At 39.4% G+C, this 17550-nt stretch overlaps 1 protein-coding gene across 5 annotated transcripts in view; it reads left to right on the plus strand.

Annotated features, from left to right (window-relative positions):
• DLG2 (discs large MAGUK scaffold protein 2) overlaps window positions 1-17550 on the plus strand; it is a 985669-nt gene that overhangs the window by 887432 nt on the left and 80687 nt on the right. For all 5 annotated transcript variants that reach the window (XM_059492069.1, XM_059492046.1, XM_059492054.1 and 2 more), the window contains one exon: window positions 7811-7925. In XM_059492069.1, the coding sequence (XP_059348052.1) occupies window positions 7811-7925 (115 nt within the window). The remainder of the gene's footprint in view (window positions 1-7810; window positions 7926-17550) is intronic.

Consider the following 17550-nt stretch of genomic DNA (forward strand, 5'->3'; position numbering starts at 1 on the left):
CTGACAGGTGGGACACTCAGGAGGAAATTTATAAACCAGCTGAAGGCAGGTAGGAACCATTTGCCATCATTTACAAGTCTGGAAAAGAGGAATATGTACCCAACATAGTTACAGGGTTAGCTGAGACTATCAGGCTGCCTTCCCAGTATTGCCAGGCCTAGGAAACTCCAGAATTGGTCAACTCTGTGTTGTTTTTTCGTGCCAGCTCATGTCTTAAGCAAGCTAAGCTTAAGACATTGGTGCAATATGCTCAGCTCCCAAGAAATGGAACTACACTTGGTAAAAAGCAGAAGCAAGAAAAAAATGAAGCAAAAATAATGAGTAGCAAATGCCCCAGGGCAATGATTTTGGATGGGGAACTGTTGAAATTGAATAAATATCTGAAATGTCTGAAAATATGGTCTTCCACCACTAGCCTGAAGTGACAAAATAACTAAATGAATTAGCTTAGCTATTAATAGCAAGTAGATTTTGTTCCTTTGCAACATCTCACATAAATATATGTTGAAGCAAGAGGATTCTGAGGCAGGGAAGTGCTTTTTTTTTTTTTTTTTTTTGCTTTTTTTTTTAATTTATTTTTTCTCCACCTTGACAGAGTCATTTTGTGCCTAAAAGCCAAAGATATCTTGAAATGTGTCTGCACTGTACAAAACAGTAATTCCTACAGAGCTATCAAGGTTAATGAGACATAAGCTGCTCTGCTGGGTGAGCATGGCTGTGCAAGTTGGATGCCGGGGCTGAGGAGATGTGTCCAACTTTTCCAAGATTTCACACTGTGCTGCCAAGGCAGACCATGTGAAATTCTGCAGGCACATGCCTTGCTCCTTCTTGGACGTGTACACACAACATTATCCAAAATGTTAGCTCAGTCTGGGCCTTGGGGAACTTGAAAAAGTGCCACAGATAGTCCTGCTTAGTTCAGGGTACATCAGTCAAAATAACAGGGAAGTAATTTTTTGAGAATGCAGTTAAATCCAGTGCAGGATAAAGCTCCTCAAAGTCTTGTGAGGGGTTATTTTCAAAAGGTGTTGAATTGCTTGGAGTTTTCTTCAGTGGTTAGAAGAAGCTGCAGAAGTTTCCATCCAAGAAGGTCCAAGATGACACTTCCTGAACCAAGGATAGGCTTTAAGGGAGCAGGTAGAATAACATCTCAGTAGGATACATAGTTCTTCTTGCTCATTAATAGCTTAATTTATTTTAGTACATCTCTTTCATTAGGAGGAAGATATTCTTTGAATCTAAAACTTGTAGAGACCTCTTTGGCTTGGAATTGTATTCCCTGTGACTAGAAACAGAATATGTTATTAGCCACCTGAAGGTATCATGGAAGGAAGATATATTTTTTGGGGTATTTCTATTTACAAGCAACACAAAATGAGGGCTGTATCAAATGGTGCAACACATGGAGAAAGAGTTACATTCAGTAATAAAGCAAAAGAAAATAAATTCAGTGGTGATATTAAGGCAATGAATCCAGCTGCAGATCAAATCTATAAGGTGAACTTTTAATTAGAAGACAGGCTGAAATGTAAATACCCGTATATTGGTAAAGGAAGACAGCCAACCAATATCAAAGGATAAAGGCATTAATAGCCCTACTGTGCTGAAGTTTTAAAAGAAAAAGCAATCAGTAAAATCAGTAAAAATCCCCATTTCATTAATTTTGAAAGGTTCCTGAAAAGGGGTATGGAAAATAGTTCAATAAAAATGGGTAGATATAGTCAAAGTAATAAAATCTAATAAAATGTAAATTTGTCTTCCCTTCTCCAGTACTGAAATCTGTGATTTTCATTTCCTTTGAGAACTCAAGGGAACTGTATGACTGATAAGAACTAGCAGCATCACTTGTTCTGTTGTGCAGTGCACCATGAACAGAGCAAGGCTTTTTGAGCAGCACTTTCTCCAGTCGATAAGGCCAGTGCTGCATCAAAATTGTGTGCAGTTTTTTCCCTGTTGAATCATGAATTTAGCTGATAGTAGATCTGACTGGGTTTGTTTGTTTGTTTTTTTTTTACTTATTAAAAGCATAGCGTTGGCAATAAAATATAAAATCCAAAGCCAGACTTGGCCACTGCCAGGGACATAGCTCTGTACAGCCTCAGACGTGGCAGAGGCAGATAAAAGACTCAAAGGTACAGTGAACTGTACTGCTTGATTGTTTGTTTGTTTTTCTTACAAATTTACCACAGATTACCACAATGATTTTTCACCATCATTAACCTGCAGTGTGAATGTTTGCAACATCAGGCAGCTGTAGAATTTAACCCCTAATTATCTAAAAAGGATACTTTCAGCCAAAAAATTGACTCAAATATTAAAAAAAAATCCAAAGAGAAGACATACAATATCAGTTTATGCCTTTTGCACACACTTTCACTTTCCATGTGTGTTACAGTAGTTTCAAAGGCTTCCAGGGCTGTGGGATGCTGGGCCCTTGGCAGGCACCATGTTAATCTAGCAGCCATGTCTCTGCCATAGCTGTCCTTGTATGAGGAGAGTTACTCCTTCTGTCCCACACATCTTCACACTGGAAATCTCTGGAAAAGTAGAACCAGACCCAATACTTGGAATTCTTGATGCTGGTCTGCTCATCTTCCTCTCACCTCCAAATAACCAGTGGTGACTGGGCAACACTGTGGGCAAAGGGCAGAAATGGAAGAACGCTCACTGTAGGAAAAAATCTGTTCTACTATTTTAAATCTTACACTATTAACCCAGGACACTTACTAAGAGGAGACAAAGGAAAAAAAATACTTAGATAAATAGCATATATAATAGTATCATAATCATAATGTTATGCACATTGCTGTCTCTGTTGTCCAAGGCAATAAGTCCATGACACCATACAGTTTGTATTCCCATAAACAGAACAGAAGATGGCCTGAATCCACTGAAATTATGCCCAATTTATATTGATAGAGAAACTGGTCTGGCAGCTGTTCCTTCAGTATAGTTTCTAGAGCTTTTTCTATCTTTTTTGAGGTCTCTAATTAATGCCTTCCTGGTTTGCTTGTGTTTTGAGGTTTGGTGGGGTTTTTTTAAACCATGTAGTCTGTTAAAATTGGACAATACAAGTTTTACCTTCCATTTTTTAATTTCTACTTTTTAGTAAACCTCTTATCATCTAGAAGCAAACAGTGATTATCCTGACTTACACAGAAAAGCCAACTCTGGTACCTGCTGGCACAAAGAATTGCTATCTGTCTGAAGGGGCCAGCACTAAAAGTGTTTAAGTGATAAGGACATGGATTGGGCTGCTGAACTGTTATTTTCTCTATTGTATCATATGTCAGCATTTCAGTTTCTTAACTTTGCTTGACTTGTAGGATAAGGGGCTTTTGTTATCATGTGCTCGAAATTCAATCAATACTACAATCTTTGTTATAAACATAAAAGTGAAAAATAGCAGTGGTATAGTTTTGTGAAATACTGCAACTTTTTCTCACAGAAAAGCTGCAGAATATTTATTCATTTAACATAGCTAGTCTTTGTTTTTGTGACCAAAACGTAGCATCAAGCCATCAGATATAATTTCTCCATCTTTGCTATTTTTCGATTCAGAAATTAATTGATTTTGAGGTTTACTTTCTTGCATTCCTTTTTGTCTCCCAAAAGCATCTAAGACTTCCAGGAGCTGTCTTGTGTTCTCAACTATTTCTTGTATCCTCAGTCTTTTAAGCTGTTTATGAACTCATTTTAAATTTTTTTAAACTAGAATTTTGATGTGCTGTTTGTATTAATAGGAGAAGTTCTTGCTCCATGTATATGAAAGGAAATCACTGCAAAACTCATCCCAAACTGTCTTTGTTATCTTTGCATCCATCACAAATCTCACAAACTCATGATATTGGAAAGACTTATGATACATGGAGAGACCTATGTGTTAAGTAATCAGACTCAAAAGTTCATATACCAAGTCTGACCATGGACCACCAAAGAGAGTCAACAGGAAGCTCACAAGGGAGGAGTGTCTGTGTGTTAAAACAATTCCTTCCCACCATGTAAGGCCCAACTTGCACAGTGGGTAGATGAGTTGGCAGAATTTTAGGTATCTAAATCACTTCAGCAGTAAAATCTGGTATCTGCTTCACCTGAGATACCGAAGTGGATTAGTCAAGATTTTGTAGATCGCACTTTTTTCTTGATCTTGTCCAGCTAAACATGAAGTGTATCACTCTTTTGATTTGAGGTTTTAGATGTTTTTTTTAACAGGGCTGGCCATTTGCCTTGCTTTGATTTCTCAGTATGCAAGCTGAGGAGAGACTTCAAGGTGTTTGAAGTCTACTCCCAAAGATCTATCCAGACCTTGCAACATGTCCAAGTCTTTTGGAAAGGAAAGGATTGCATCAATATTTGAAGGTTAGAATACATATGAGTCTCAGATATAGCACTTGGCATGGTGTTGGAATGGAAAAGATGGAAGGGAAATCACCAGCTCCCTGTTTATTCAGTCTATTTATTTGCCTTTATCAGTTCTTAAGCTATCAGAGTTGTTAAATCAGGCAACAGGTAGGAACTTTGCAGATGGAGTGTAGTAAATTTGAGAAGTTTTGCTAATGAAGCATTCCAGTAGCAACATGTTCTTTGTTCTCCCCTTCTTCAAAGAGCATGAAGTTAATGAATGGGCTTTGAGTGTATATTTTGTTAGTTTGTCACAACCTCACTGTCCTTTTAATTGTGTAGGAGCCTTGAAAAGTGTGTTATTTAGATTCAGTGCTGAATTTGAAGGAAGCATGAAGTGTTTTTCTGGACTTTAGCACTGTCCTTTTTCACACCTAACAAATGCAAAGCTATGAGGAGACAACTCTCCTGGAATGACCCAAGTACAAAGAAGTGTTAAGAAAAAAGGACTCTTTCCCAGTAGGCAGAACTATCACAGCAGTTCTGATGGCAGAGCATCACTGTTTCTTTTTCTGTTCATATTTCAAATGCATCTGTCACTGTAGTATCTAGGAATCAGTAGGAGAACTAGAAGGACTGAGATTAAAGAAACTGATCTGAGCTGAGTTAAAGACTGCCTACATTGATGGTCATGCAATTTTTGGCCCAGGCATTTGCCAGGAAGAAGGGACAAGGGTATATTTAGGTTTTTTTACAAAAAAATTCAAAGAAGGTACAGTAGGAAAATATAGTCCCATAAATTTGGGGTTTTTTCAAATTATCTATTTCTTTAAACCCACAGCTAAAAACATCTCAAGAAACAAGGTAACAGAATATCATTAGTAATTCAGTATTTTTTGCTATCAAGCAGGGAGGAGGACCTCGAACCTTGAGTTTCCATCACACTTATTAGACAATTTTTAATATGTCTTGTGGTTTCAAGAGATCTCCCAGAGAGATATTCTTGAACTCAGAATAAGTTTACAAGCAGTTAAAATTGATTAAATTACAAGTGTGCTGTAAAGTCAGAACACCAGCAATATCATCACCTGATCAAGCTGTAGTCATTTGAGTATCTGATATTCAAGTTAGCTGGATGCTGTGCTAGAGAAAATCAGAATTTCAGTCCTCTTTTCTCACTCTCCAGATTGATGTCTAAATCTGGGAGTTACTCCCACACCTTACATACAGAGCTTGGGATGGGGATGCTTATTAAAGGGAAAGTTGCTGTGCTGTAGATCATTCATATCCTTGGTGCTGCCCAGATGTAAAACATTAAAGAAGCTGAATTATACTATATGTTTACTGTCTTCTTCAGTGTATCCACCATAAATGAAAGAGAGCTGCTAACAAGCCTTAGAATTGTAATATTCTGTCTATTTGTGTAGGACTGATACTCTATGAGGAAGAGAAATGCTAGGCTTGGTCCTTAAGATCCCCTTTCCTATTTGCCAAGAAGAAATGTTAGATTGGTTTTAATGAAATATAAGCTAAACAAAGCTTTGCTCAGAAGATGATTATTTACTAAATAAATTCTAAAGTGGCAGATCAGAACAAATATGACTCACATAGAGCAAACTTAAATCCTACACTGGGATAAACACTTCAAAACTAAGCTCCACTCCAAAAAAAACAACATGAGTTTGTAGGAGCCTTAGTTCCACTGAGAATTTGTGCTTTTAAATCTCTCAGAATTTTAAAGATGTACTCTAGGTGAAAGAACTGAGCAAGAAACAAGCTACAGAATAAATCTAAAATACAGTCTGCATGTAGGAGTTTCTCTTCTCCTGACACACAGAATTTCAGTTGCAGTCGGTGAAGTCATAGGTATGTGGGAAGACTGAAGAGTCTTATAGCACAGCTGTGGTTCCCAACTGACGAGCAAAGTAGCCACTGTCACTTCACAGACTGAGTAGGTAACGCCAAGGAAGCTCAGTGGAAAGGGAGGCAAAAATGTGACAAGAGAGAAGGAGGGGAAAAAACCCAAATACAAAACCCCAAATCAAACCATTCTGCTAAGCCACCTGTGCAAAATGTGGGATCTTGGAAAGGTCAGGTGTTATTATCCAATGAAAATGTAGAGTGCACAGAATAAAATGAATTAGTTGTTGCAAAGCATGTAGACATTCTGGGAACTGAGCCAGTAGGAACAGCAAATGATCAAACAAAAATAATGCTGAGTTCTAGGAGAAAAATGTGAATGTTGCTGTCTTACAGCATTTTCAGGTAGCTCAGACAGCAACAGACAAGATGCAGAGCAATGGGTTATGAATGTACTGTAAAGATTTATTTGCTTAAGCTGGAAGGTGGTGGGATCTGTTGGAATGTACCTCCATCCTTTGAGGGAGGAAACCTTGTGTGCTGGTTTCAGTTCTGCTTTAGCCCTGCTGTGGGGAATGGGACGGAATGGGACCCTTCTTTTGAAGGCATCAGTGAAATAAAACATTGAGGTGCAGGGAACATCATCTTCTCTCTGCTGGCATCAGTCTGCTATATCTTACTCTTTAAAGTGTCACTGACTCACTGAAATGTATTTTGTACACCCCCTCAGCTTAGGCTCTTTGGGCTACTGGAGGTTCTCATTTTCAAGGAATTGGAGCTTGTCTCCAAAACCTCAACCTTTCTTCTTGCAAACCAAAGCTCAGTCCATTGAGTCACACGATGAGCAAGGGAAGCATGGCAGCTGGAGGGACCATTGATGAGGCGGTGTCCTGTCAGAGAGGAGTCTCACCAAATGATACAGCTCCAGCTGATCCCATGTGATCCAGCTGATCCCTTGTTCATCCCCACTATGGGGGTGAACAAGGTGAGGAGGGAGCAGTTCTGTGCCATCGTTATGCAGCTTAGGTTTGGAGTTTCTGGGGTCACCCACCCTAAGAATGAGATAATGGATCCACCTATTTAAAAGAAACAGAGCCTTAGTGTGCAGTGTAAAAAAGGTTGCAATGCAATGATTTTCCAGCTGCTTTGGGGATAATTGGACATAGAAATATCTCCTTCATTTTGATGGGATTTTACAATAATTGCTTCACTCGTTAATAACTTCAGTCCCACTGACCCTACCAAGGTATCACATTGTTTGGAAGGAGGAAAGATACAGTGGAAAACTGCTTTCAACATCCTTTCCACAGACTGGAAGATATTTGTTAACGCACCTTAAACCTCCTTTCCTTTCCTGAAACTGCAGGACCGTGGGTCTGGGTATATGATTCCTCACCTAGCCAGTGCTGAAATGTTCAGGTACCACAATAAAAAGGGCATATATTTACCTAAGATAGTACATTAATTCAAGGTTCTTTTAGACCTCCATTTTCAAGACATGCCTGACACTCATTAATTCAATGTTAATTTGCATTTAGCAGCCCTAATGATTATGTAGGTCAAGAAAACTAAAATATCCTTGTTCTCTTGGGTTTTCTTATCTCCTTAGAGTACGCTCGATTTGAGGCAAAAATCCATGACCTGCGTGAGCAGATGATGAATCACAGTATGAGTTCTGGGTCTGGCTCCCTGAGGACTAATCAGAAGAGGTCACTGTATGTCAGGTAAGCAGGAAGAGCCGTCTCTGGGAATATGTCAGCAGCTGCCTTGCCTGTGTCTGACTTGTGTTGTTGGTTTGGTATGGTGGGAAAGTCTGAGGAACTGCTTTGAAATAAATTGAGAAATACATCCATCTTACAAGCGCAGCATCATTAATGAGAAAATTGGATAAAAGCCCTATTTGCCCTATTTGACCATTTCAAGTAATGTGCAAAGAGCATTACACCTTTATAGTGATTTGGGTTTATGTGATGAACATTTCTTAGTTCATTTCTTAGTCAATATCTGAGATGGATACTGTGGAGTAATGACAGAATGTGTTTCTGTGTGAGGTCTTGACCAGATGTGGAATGAGTGTTCTCAGGAAGAGCAGCTTTTTGCCAAAACCTTTTCCTTGCAGAACACAATCTCTTATATGCTACTGTAAATGCACGGCAGTCTGCTAGTATCCCCTCACATACATTTACCCTTCTATCAGTCTATGCTGCAAAAAATTTGCCATCTGCGTAGCAAGACCAAATGTGCAGATGAGATGGTAAACAAGCTGCTATCCATAGCTTTAATGGGTGGTGAATAACAAAGGAATTACCTTTGTCACTTATTGGGAGCAGTGGTTATAGTTTCACCTTGCCTGTACGAGTCTGTTGCCAGACTGGGTGTTGCCCAATTGCCCCAGCAGAATTCTTGCTGTCTCTCTTCCCTTTTGGGACTCGTGGAGACTGTGGCAATCTGTCAAGTATTTTAATAATCTTAATAATTATGCTTCTCTAGGCTTTCATTTTCATTCTCCCCTTTGTCCCCTCTATCCTCCCCATGCTCAGCATATAATTTGAAATTCCTGACAATCATGAAGTAGAGGGAAGCAATTTGTCAGCCTCTAGGCAGTGATAATTATTCACAGGGGAGCTAATTCAGGTGATAACATTGCAGAGATCCAATTAAGGCTAAATTCTACATTTTGTCATTATGCTCTCAGCGTGAAGGAGTAAGGTGGCAGAGAAGGAAGGGAAAACTTTAATGTTAGCATGAAGGGTCTTGTTCTAATGGGCAACAACCACATGAAGCACTAATTGGTACTGCTGTCAGAAAGAGCAATGACTGAAGGGAGATGGATCACTCTTACGAGTGATGTTGCTCTTGGGCAAGGTCAGATTAGAAGTGTTGAAGTTTTCAAGGCATCTCTAACTTTCCCTGACCTGAAGCAGGTTTTTTTCCAGACCAGAGTGACTTTGTTGTCAAGATCTTTGGTCAGCTCCCTGAATTTGCATTTTATGAAAAGGTATAATTGTGTGTGTAAGGATGGATAGATCCAAGCCTCCTTTCTTGAGATAAGCCAGGAACCCAAATATAGGGGGAGTAATGGTGTGAGAAGCCCAAGCCAGCAAATTCAAGTTAATTGAGGTGCACAGATAAAGGGCTAATGCCAGGATCCTGAACACCTCACTGCAGTTTGAACAGCAGCAAAGCTTGATCCCCCCTGTGTGAGCATTGGCCTGGGAAGCTCTGCTGAGAACTGAGGCTTATTAACTTGTGCTCTGAGCCAAGCTGAGATATCTGTGCTGCATCTGGACTAGCCTAGCTCTTCTGTACAGTATTGCTCCGTGTGCACTGATGAGCCTGGTTTTCTGCTAGTTCATGAATTCTGGCTGTGATCTGTCTCACTAAGCTGCCATGCCCTGGTACTTCGCTGCAGGAGCCTTTGATGTCTTAGCTTCTTATCTAAATGGCACTTCCCAAACCACAAATGCAAAACCTGTTCTTTTATTCCACAGTCATTCCAACAAATGCCCCAAACCTCTGAAGCAGAAAGCCACAAAAGCCTCAGTCACTTCTGTTAGTATTTACTCTTTCCTCTCAAACCCACACAATTGGCTGTGTCCATGTCTGAGCAGCATGCTAGAGAGGCTCTGTATCTCACATATTACCAAAACGTGTTTGTGGTGCAGTAGCACCTGCAGCCTTGTGCCTGTCACTGTCAGTTCAATTCACATGCGCTAATTACAAAGGTTGTTTGTGTCTATGTTAGGCACTCAGGAAAAATAAATGTGGGCTCAGAAATGTACTTGTTTTCAGTGATGAAAATTTTCTCATTATGGATACTCATTACAGGCAGGGCCCATGTAAAAAGCTAGAATCTAGCATTTGGTTTCTATTCTTACAATTCAGGACATTTCTGTTTCAATGGATTATTTTAGTCAGCATGTGCAAGAGAGCTAGAGGCAAATGACCATATGTTGTTGTAAATCTCTAGCTGTAATGCCAAGTTTATGATTCAAGTTTGCTGTTTTCCTTTCTTTGGGATGTAGTAATTTTGCTGTCCTTCACTGAGTATGGCAAGCATGGCTGTTTTTTAACCAGAAAGCTTAACTGAAGCAAATCGCTATATTCTAGGCAACACAAAGAAACAAATTGAGATCCAGATAGGTTGTAATAGTTGAAAATAAGTGTCATTACCTACTCAGAGAAAAGCCAACAAAAGACGGTGAGAAAAAGTAAAGCTACAGTTATGCCAATGGATGTGGGGTTTATTGGATGCAGGGATTTCTTCTTTACCTTACAGTCTGTGATTTCCCCATCCAGCTCCTACTATAAAAGCATAGCACTGAGATATGTGAAAGAAGCTATATTCAGTTAAGTGAGACAAAATGTAATATAGAGTTAAAGGGTTGAATGTAGGACCACAAGCAGGTGGCTAAAAGTATTTAAAAGTCTCACTTCAGGAGTATAAACAACACAGGAAGGAAATCAAGAATTACTTGTTCAGAGAAATTGTGTAGCTCTTTGACACGATCTTTTATCTCTGCATACTGTGGTATTTCAGATTTTTTTCTCTCTTTCTTTTTTTCTGTCTGTCTCTCTGATTATTTCCCATGAATTTCCTGGATTCTTTTTTTTTCATTACTGCCTGTTGCTTTTTTATCACAGGCCCTGTATTTCTGTTTGGGATGTCATCAGAGACTCCACAACCCTAAAGGCAAAATATGAGTCTCCAGGGGAGAATGGAGCAGCAGGAAATATTTCTAGTCCTTTTGGGAGCTCACAACCTCTTTGTCACTAGATCTATTGAGGAAAAGAAATACAGAAAAAAATGCAGAAAGTGGGAGTATGGATAGGAAACATAGAAAATGTTATTATTCATGCTTTGTTTGGTGGTGAAAGTGAAAGAATTTAAATTGAATTCACTAACTGCAATGATAGGCTAAAAAAAATCTGCTATTATCTTTTTTTATGTCATTGGAATTCAGTCATCAGCTCATGATCAACCAGGAGAATAAACAAACCCATCACCAGCTAAACATTGTGCTATATACATGTATAGCAGGGTCTTATGCAAATTCATGTCTTTCTTTTTGTCTTTTTAGCTCAAGGTTTTAAAATCTGTTCTTCTAAGAGTATATATTTCTTTGTCTTGATATAAATACATGCTTTGCTTTGTCTTTCCTGGTCCATATCAGTAGTCAAATTTCTAGGTTACATATGGTTACTGTTGCTACTCCTAGGAAATGCCAGATCATGTTATTTAACTCAGAGGCTGTGGAACGTGACAGCCTTTTGAAGAGTTAACCATTGGAGAAGTACAGTTCTTTAAAAAGTTTGGTGAATTGGAGTCACTGAAACAGTAACTTCCAAACTTTGGAGGAAGCATAGCTTAAGCAATTTTCCTGTTGTTTTACTAGATTATTCCTGAGCTTAAAGTACTTGTGTTAGATTTCTGAGGATAAGAGTGGATGCCTCAGTAATTGCTACGGCACATGCAAAGAAAAGGTTTTCAGGGAAATATCTGGCAACCAAAACTGCCGTCTTAGTGTCTGGTTTTGATTTACAGATGAAAATTAGTGAGATACACTTAGCATAAACTGTCACCATTTAAGCTTTATTCAAACCAGACAACCTCTGAAATAATGTTTGTATTTAAAAATTCCAGTTGTCTAAAGCCACAAGCAGGTGCCGTGGAGGTGTACCACTGCAGAAATAACTCTAAAGCTTCTCACTCCCCAGCCCTTTCACTCTCTCTGTTTAAAGTCTGTTCAGTCCTGTCAGTGACCAAACCTGATTTCAACTCATCAGGGCTCCTTATTGCCAACTATGAAGGGTTGAGTTTACTGAAATGCAGCTCTTTCAGCTTCTGCACTACTTTTATATATATCAGTACAAAGTGAATGGTACAGTTGGCTGTAAAGGTGGGGATGGAAATCAGGGCTGGGACAGGACTGGATCCAGCTGCAATGTAGGAAGAAGTGGTTCTGCAGCTGCCTCTCCACTGTGCATGGAAAAGCACTGCAGTGGGAAGTGAGCCCAAGGCTCTTCCCAATAAGATGAGGATGCTTTCGATCAACCTTTTTATTTCCAGTCCATGTTGCACTATTTATAAAAAATGTGCATGGTGCAAAGAGATGCCTCTTAGTCCACTACATTTTTGTCTTCTTCTAACTGGAATTATTGCTAAGCATTTCAAAGCTGTGAAAGATATGGGCCATACAAACTTGTAGTATTATCTGTCAAAAATGTGTGTGTTCTGGTTCATTTCTTATTGAGCCATGAGGAAGAATCTGGAGATTTGCCATCACAACTTAGCAGAAGGGAAGTCATACCTGAGTACTTTGGGTGGTTTACTCTCATTTGTCAGCACAATGGATTCTCCATTAGGCACTGGACACCTTTACACAAATTTCTTGAACTTAGAGATTAGCATGTTGCCATATCATAGAATCTCAGATGGTCTGGGTTAGAAGACACTTTAAAGATCATCTGTTTTCAAACCCCTGACATGGGCAGGGACATCTTCCTCTAGTGAGACTTTGATTTTCAACAGATCAGAGAAATTCTCAGTTTTGAAGTTTTCAGAGCTACAGTTGAAATTCTTTTGAGGCAGTTTGTGAAGATTGAGTCTGATATCCAGCACTTGTTCCATGCAATGTCTGTTACAACCACCTTCAGTCTCCCTGTCTTCTTTGAGGCAGTGAACCCCCTCAGGCAAGTGAACATCAGGTCAAGGCTGCATGGGCAGAATTCTCCTGTGAATCTGCACAGCTGGCTGCACTGCAGTCTGAAATCCACCTGAGAAATGCAATTCTTGGAGATATCCTGGTAGTGAAACCTGAACACATGATAAGATCAGACTGGGTGATGTATGGCTCTGGTATGTAGGTCTGGAAGCAGAAATATAATGAAGAGATAATTGCACCGGTGTTTTCAGAAGGAGGTACTGAGGAAACCAGAGAGAAGTATGAAATGGCCATGATTAAATACTCATTACAAGGAGGAGAGAGAATACTTTTTTGCGAGAAGTATGTATATATATATAAAAAAAGAAAATCCAAATAGGTACTTTAGTGTTAATTACATGCTATATCTGCATACACATTGCAAAAATCTGCACTTAAGCAAGTTGCCTAGTATCTCTCTTGAGTCAGTGGAGTGCACTTGGCACTTTCAGAGTACAATTCATGTCATCCAGAAGGAGACATCTAAAATTGCTCAGGCGAATCATGCCCTAAAAATGTCTCTTTCTCACAGTTGAGTGGAAGGAGCCTCAGGTGATTAGCTGAGATGTAAACATCAATATTAGAGACACTTCATGTTGTGTGACCTGAATCCCATGCACACTCAAAATCCTTCTTTTTGCTCTCTCACAAACACACGTGTGTGCTCATATGCAGATCTACGGGCCATAACATCAAGCCTCTGACTGTTGTCTGTGCATTCTTCTGCAACATAGGTTGGAAACACCAACAGTCTTGTTTAATTGGGCTGGTTTTTTGCCCATATTCTTATTACCCAGGATTCCTTCTGAATTCATTTGTCACTTTAGTTAGCACTATTGAGGGTCCGTATACGCTCAGTACATGGTCATCAAGCTGGATGAGTTTATGACTCCAGCATCTGGGAGCATCCAAACTGCAGTTTCTTTCCAGTTTTGCAGCACTGAAAGTCACTCAAATACAGATTTCTGGAGAGCAAATGTGAGTGAGCTTGGCACCTAGACATTATTTTTTTGTTTTAATGAGGAAATAGCTTACATAGCCATGCCTGTACTTTAATGGCATGATAGAACTATTAGAATTCCCTTTACTGAACAGTAAGTGGAGGAAAATGGAATTTTTGTACAATTTTTTCACTTACCTCAGATTCCTGGGCAATTGAATGGTCCCAGTTGTAGCACAGAATGGAAACATGCATTCAGAAAATATGTCATAAATGGCATAATGCAGATAAGTTTGAAAATGGCCAGATAGGTACACACAAAAACTAAATTAATGAAATGGCTTATTGGACTTGAAGTTCCTTTTCAGACTGGAATTGTTGGAATGTCACTCATTTCACATGTTCTGGTTAAGTAAGAGTTTCTGAGTATTCAATTACTACTTTTTAATGGTTCTTTCTCTGAAAATAAGAATCTTTTATACATCCTTCTGGCACAAATATTCTCCCTGGCTTCAGTGAGAGCTGCTCAGATTCAGAACCAAGGAAAGAGTGTAAATCTTTATTTTTCAAAGCAAGGAGGGTCACTGTGCAGGCTTTAGAGACCTTTTCTCTAGGGAGACATTCAAGAGCTGAACCTTATCACTGAGGAACTGTTCACCCAGGTCTTCGTTAATTATCAGAAACACTGAGGAATTGAGGAGGATGAGGGATATGCTGGAATACAAGAACCACCTAATACAGTGGGAAGTAAATCCAGTAGTTTTTATTTATTGCATTGAATTTCATGTTTAGAGCAAAAGCATCTGGCTTGCAGAACCTGTGATTATCTGTAAAATGAAAAAGGAAGATGAAACAACTCTTGTCTTTGGAAGAGCAAATCTAATATCTTCTCACAAAATTCAACCTGTTTATATGCTTGGAAGCATTTGCAAAAATTACCAGGTTCATCGTTCTGCTGCCAAGAACAGAGCAAATGAGAAATTGAAAATTTCAACCGAAAATTGAAGAACAGAGAATATCTGGAGAGAAACCATTTTGTTGGTATTTTTTTTAAAGTAGCCTCTCACTGTCAGTGGGAACTGTGAGAATTTCACACTTCTTTATATTATTTCTGTGAAATTTTCACGGGCCCTTAACTAAAGTGTCCTAAGACTCATAATGCTGGTGCCACTCTCAGCTGAAAGATGCTTGTGAGGATTATTAATCCCGGACTACTCTCAATTCAAAAGCCTTCAGGTTTATAGTTCAAGGGCAATCCAGTGCTAAAAAAACACCCTAAAATGTAATGCTGTAAATACAACAATATGTCTCACCAATACCCTAGGACTGTGAAAATCAATATATTTGCTGTATAGTCAGTTGAAACTATTAGCCACCTCATAAGCTATTACAGTTTTTCCTAACAGTTACTGCATTTCTTACTCATCTGCTACTTTTTTGCAATGTTAATACTAATGAACAGTTAAGGAAAAATGATGTTTGTTTGCAATTCTTCATAACATTTCACAGACAAAGACTAAGCAGTTAATGGAGAGTGAAAACTGAACATGTAAACACATCAGTCAAACAGTCTCGTCTCTGCATCTGACACCAGCTCTTTCCTTCACATCTTCATGTTTATCTTATCTGCTGCTCTTGGGTAGCGGATGTGGAATGAGTTCAGCCCATCCCTCCCAGGGATGTGGATGCATCATTAGCTGCAGCATGAACCAACAGCCCAGCAAGCATTTTATCAATGGGTGTTTCTCCAGCTGGGTCAAAATGGGGAAAAAGTAGATTTGTTCCTATGTGATTGTCACTTTGCAAGTCATTGACTGCTTTGTGTTCAAATTTATGAGCTATGGTACCCAGTACTGAGTGCCTGGAAGGACTGAGCCTTGTGTGAAACAAGCACAGCCTCCAGAAATCTGAGATTACACATCCTGCCTAAAGTTTAGAACAGAAAACAGAATATAAAGCAGCTTGCAGAATATCAAAGCCATTCTTGCCTAAGTGATCTTATCTTTGTATTTTCAAAACTTGTTGTATTATAAATAATTGGGTGAGGCAGGCAATCATGTCCTCAGTGCAGCATTATTAATGCCTGGTGTGAAACAGCTTTTCTATTAGCAACTTCACTAGGCATAAGTAGTACACAGTTGTGGCCATTTTCCATTCTGTTCTGTTTCATAAGTTATTAAAATAATAGCCCAGAACAAGTAATGTGCTTGACAGGATGTCTGATTTATAGAAGCAACACACCTTTTCCTTTTCTTAGGAGATGCCTTAATAGCTTTTCATTGCACATATATTTTGCTTTTCCGTTCCCTAGAGGGACTGCCTGCTTTCTGCTTCAGAGAGTAGAAAGTGTCAGCTAGAATAATATCCAACCCAGAAGATGATGAGGTTGAAGATCTTGGCCCCATGTGGGAATAGGATGTTTGAAATTTTTATAAGCAAGATAGACACAGTTTCAGCCTCATTTCTAAGCAGAAACTCTGAACATGATCCATCAGTGAAGGGGAGGGGGATGTGAAAGTGAAGATAAACTGTCTGTGGCTTAAAATGGCTGAAAGTGAATCAGCAAAACATGCATTTAAGCTGTGTCTGTTCCCTGTGAAATAGCAGTCTTATCCAACAAATAGTTGCTTATGATGTTTCCATGTCAACAGCTATAATAGGACACCGACAGTTTGTGCAGCTCTCCACTGGAAAAGTACAAGACAGTAGCTTAGACCATGAACATAAAGACAAAAGCCTATTGAAATAAAGGCTTGTGTAAATACAGTCAAAGTTGGAAATCTAAATATGCATTTGCACACAGCACAGGGGCCAGTGTGAGAGAAAGAAGATGCTTGGCCCTATTGAAGATTTCTACCTGAAATCCTATACAGAAAAGTCATAAAGCCACTATAGAATAGGCTCTCCAAATCATCTGTGTTGAAACAAAGCTGAGAACAGAAACAGGACATAACACTCCTGAAAAAGGTAGTAGGAATTTGCATTCGAAGTTCTTCCCAATAAACACAAATGAGGAGGATCTTTAGTTTCACTGCAAGGAAGTTCATCTCTGAGGAGGGAGCCCAGCCAAGTGAAGTGGTGAGGCTAAGTGGGACCAGTGGTCTTTGCTGACCCTTTTACATCTCATTAGAAAGAGAAATTACTGTAATAATGCTATGGTGAGCCTGAAAGAATCTGGGCAATTGCCTACCTGAATTGGGGCTCATAAGGAACTCCTCAGGAGCTCAATTTAGTCATTCCCTGCCACCCCACTCTTGCAACAGGAAAAGAAGTACTAATCAGGTCCTCTCAGGCTTCATTGACATGCTGTTGAGTAAACCCTGGTTTAGATGCAGCTGCTTTACTATTTCTGCTGTGAGTGGGGCCTGTGTGATGCTGGTCAATACTTGAAGCTGGTGTCCAAGGGGAGCCAGCTCAGCGTGCCCGCCCCAGCAGGTCTTGCACTGCTTACCCTGTGTCTGTCTCTCTTGTATAGCAGTCTTGACAAGCAGGATTTGATCCTCCCTGAATGTGCCTCATGTTCAGAACAAATGGAGTAAAAATTTATTTCAGAGATTAACATATCCCTCTGTGTGTCTATATATATATGTATATATATATGTGTGTGTGTGTGTGTGTACATCTGCATTCTGCCATTTCTCCAGCTCCATCTCTCTTGTGAAAACTCTGATTATGTGTGGCTCATTCTTCTCTTAAAACTCCTTA

The sequence above is a fragment of the Ammospiza nelsoni genome, chromosome 2 (genome assembly GCF_027579445.1).
Source record: "Ammospiza nelsoni isolate bAmmNel1 chromosome 2, bAmmNel1.pri, whole genome shotgun sequence".
In the NCBI taxonomy this organism is placed as follows: domain Eukaryota; kingdom Metazoa; phylum Chordata; class Aves; order Passeriformes; family Passerellidae; genus Ammospiza; species Ammospiza nelsoni.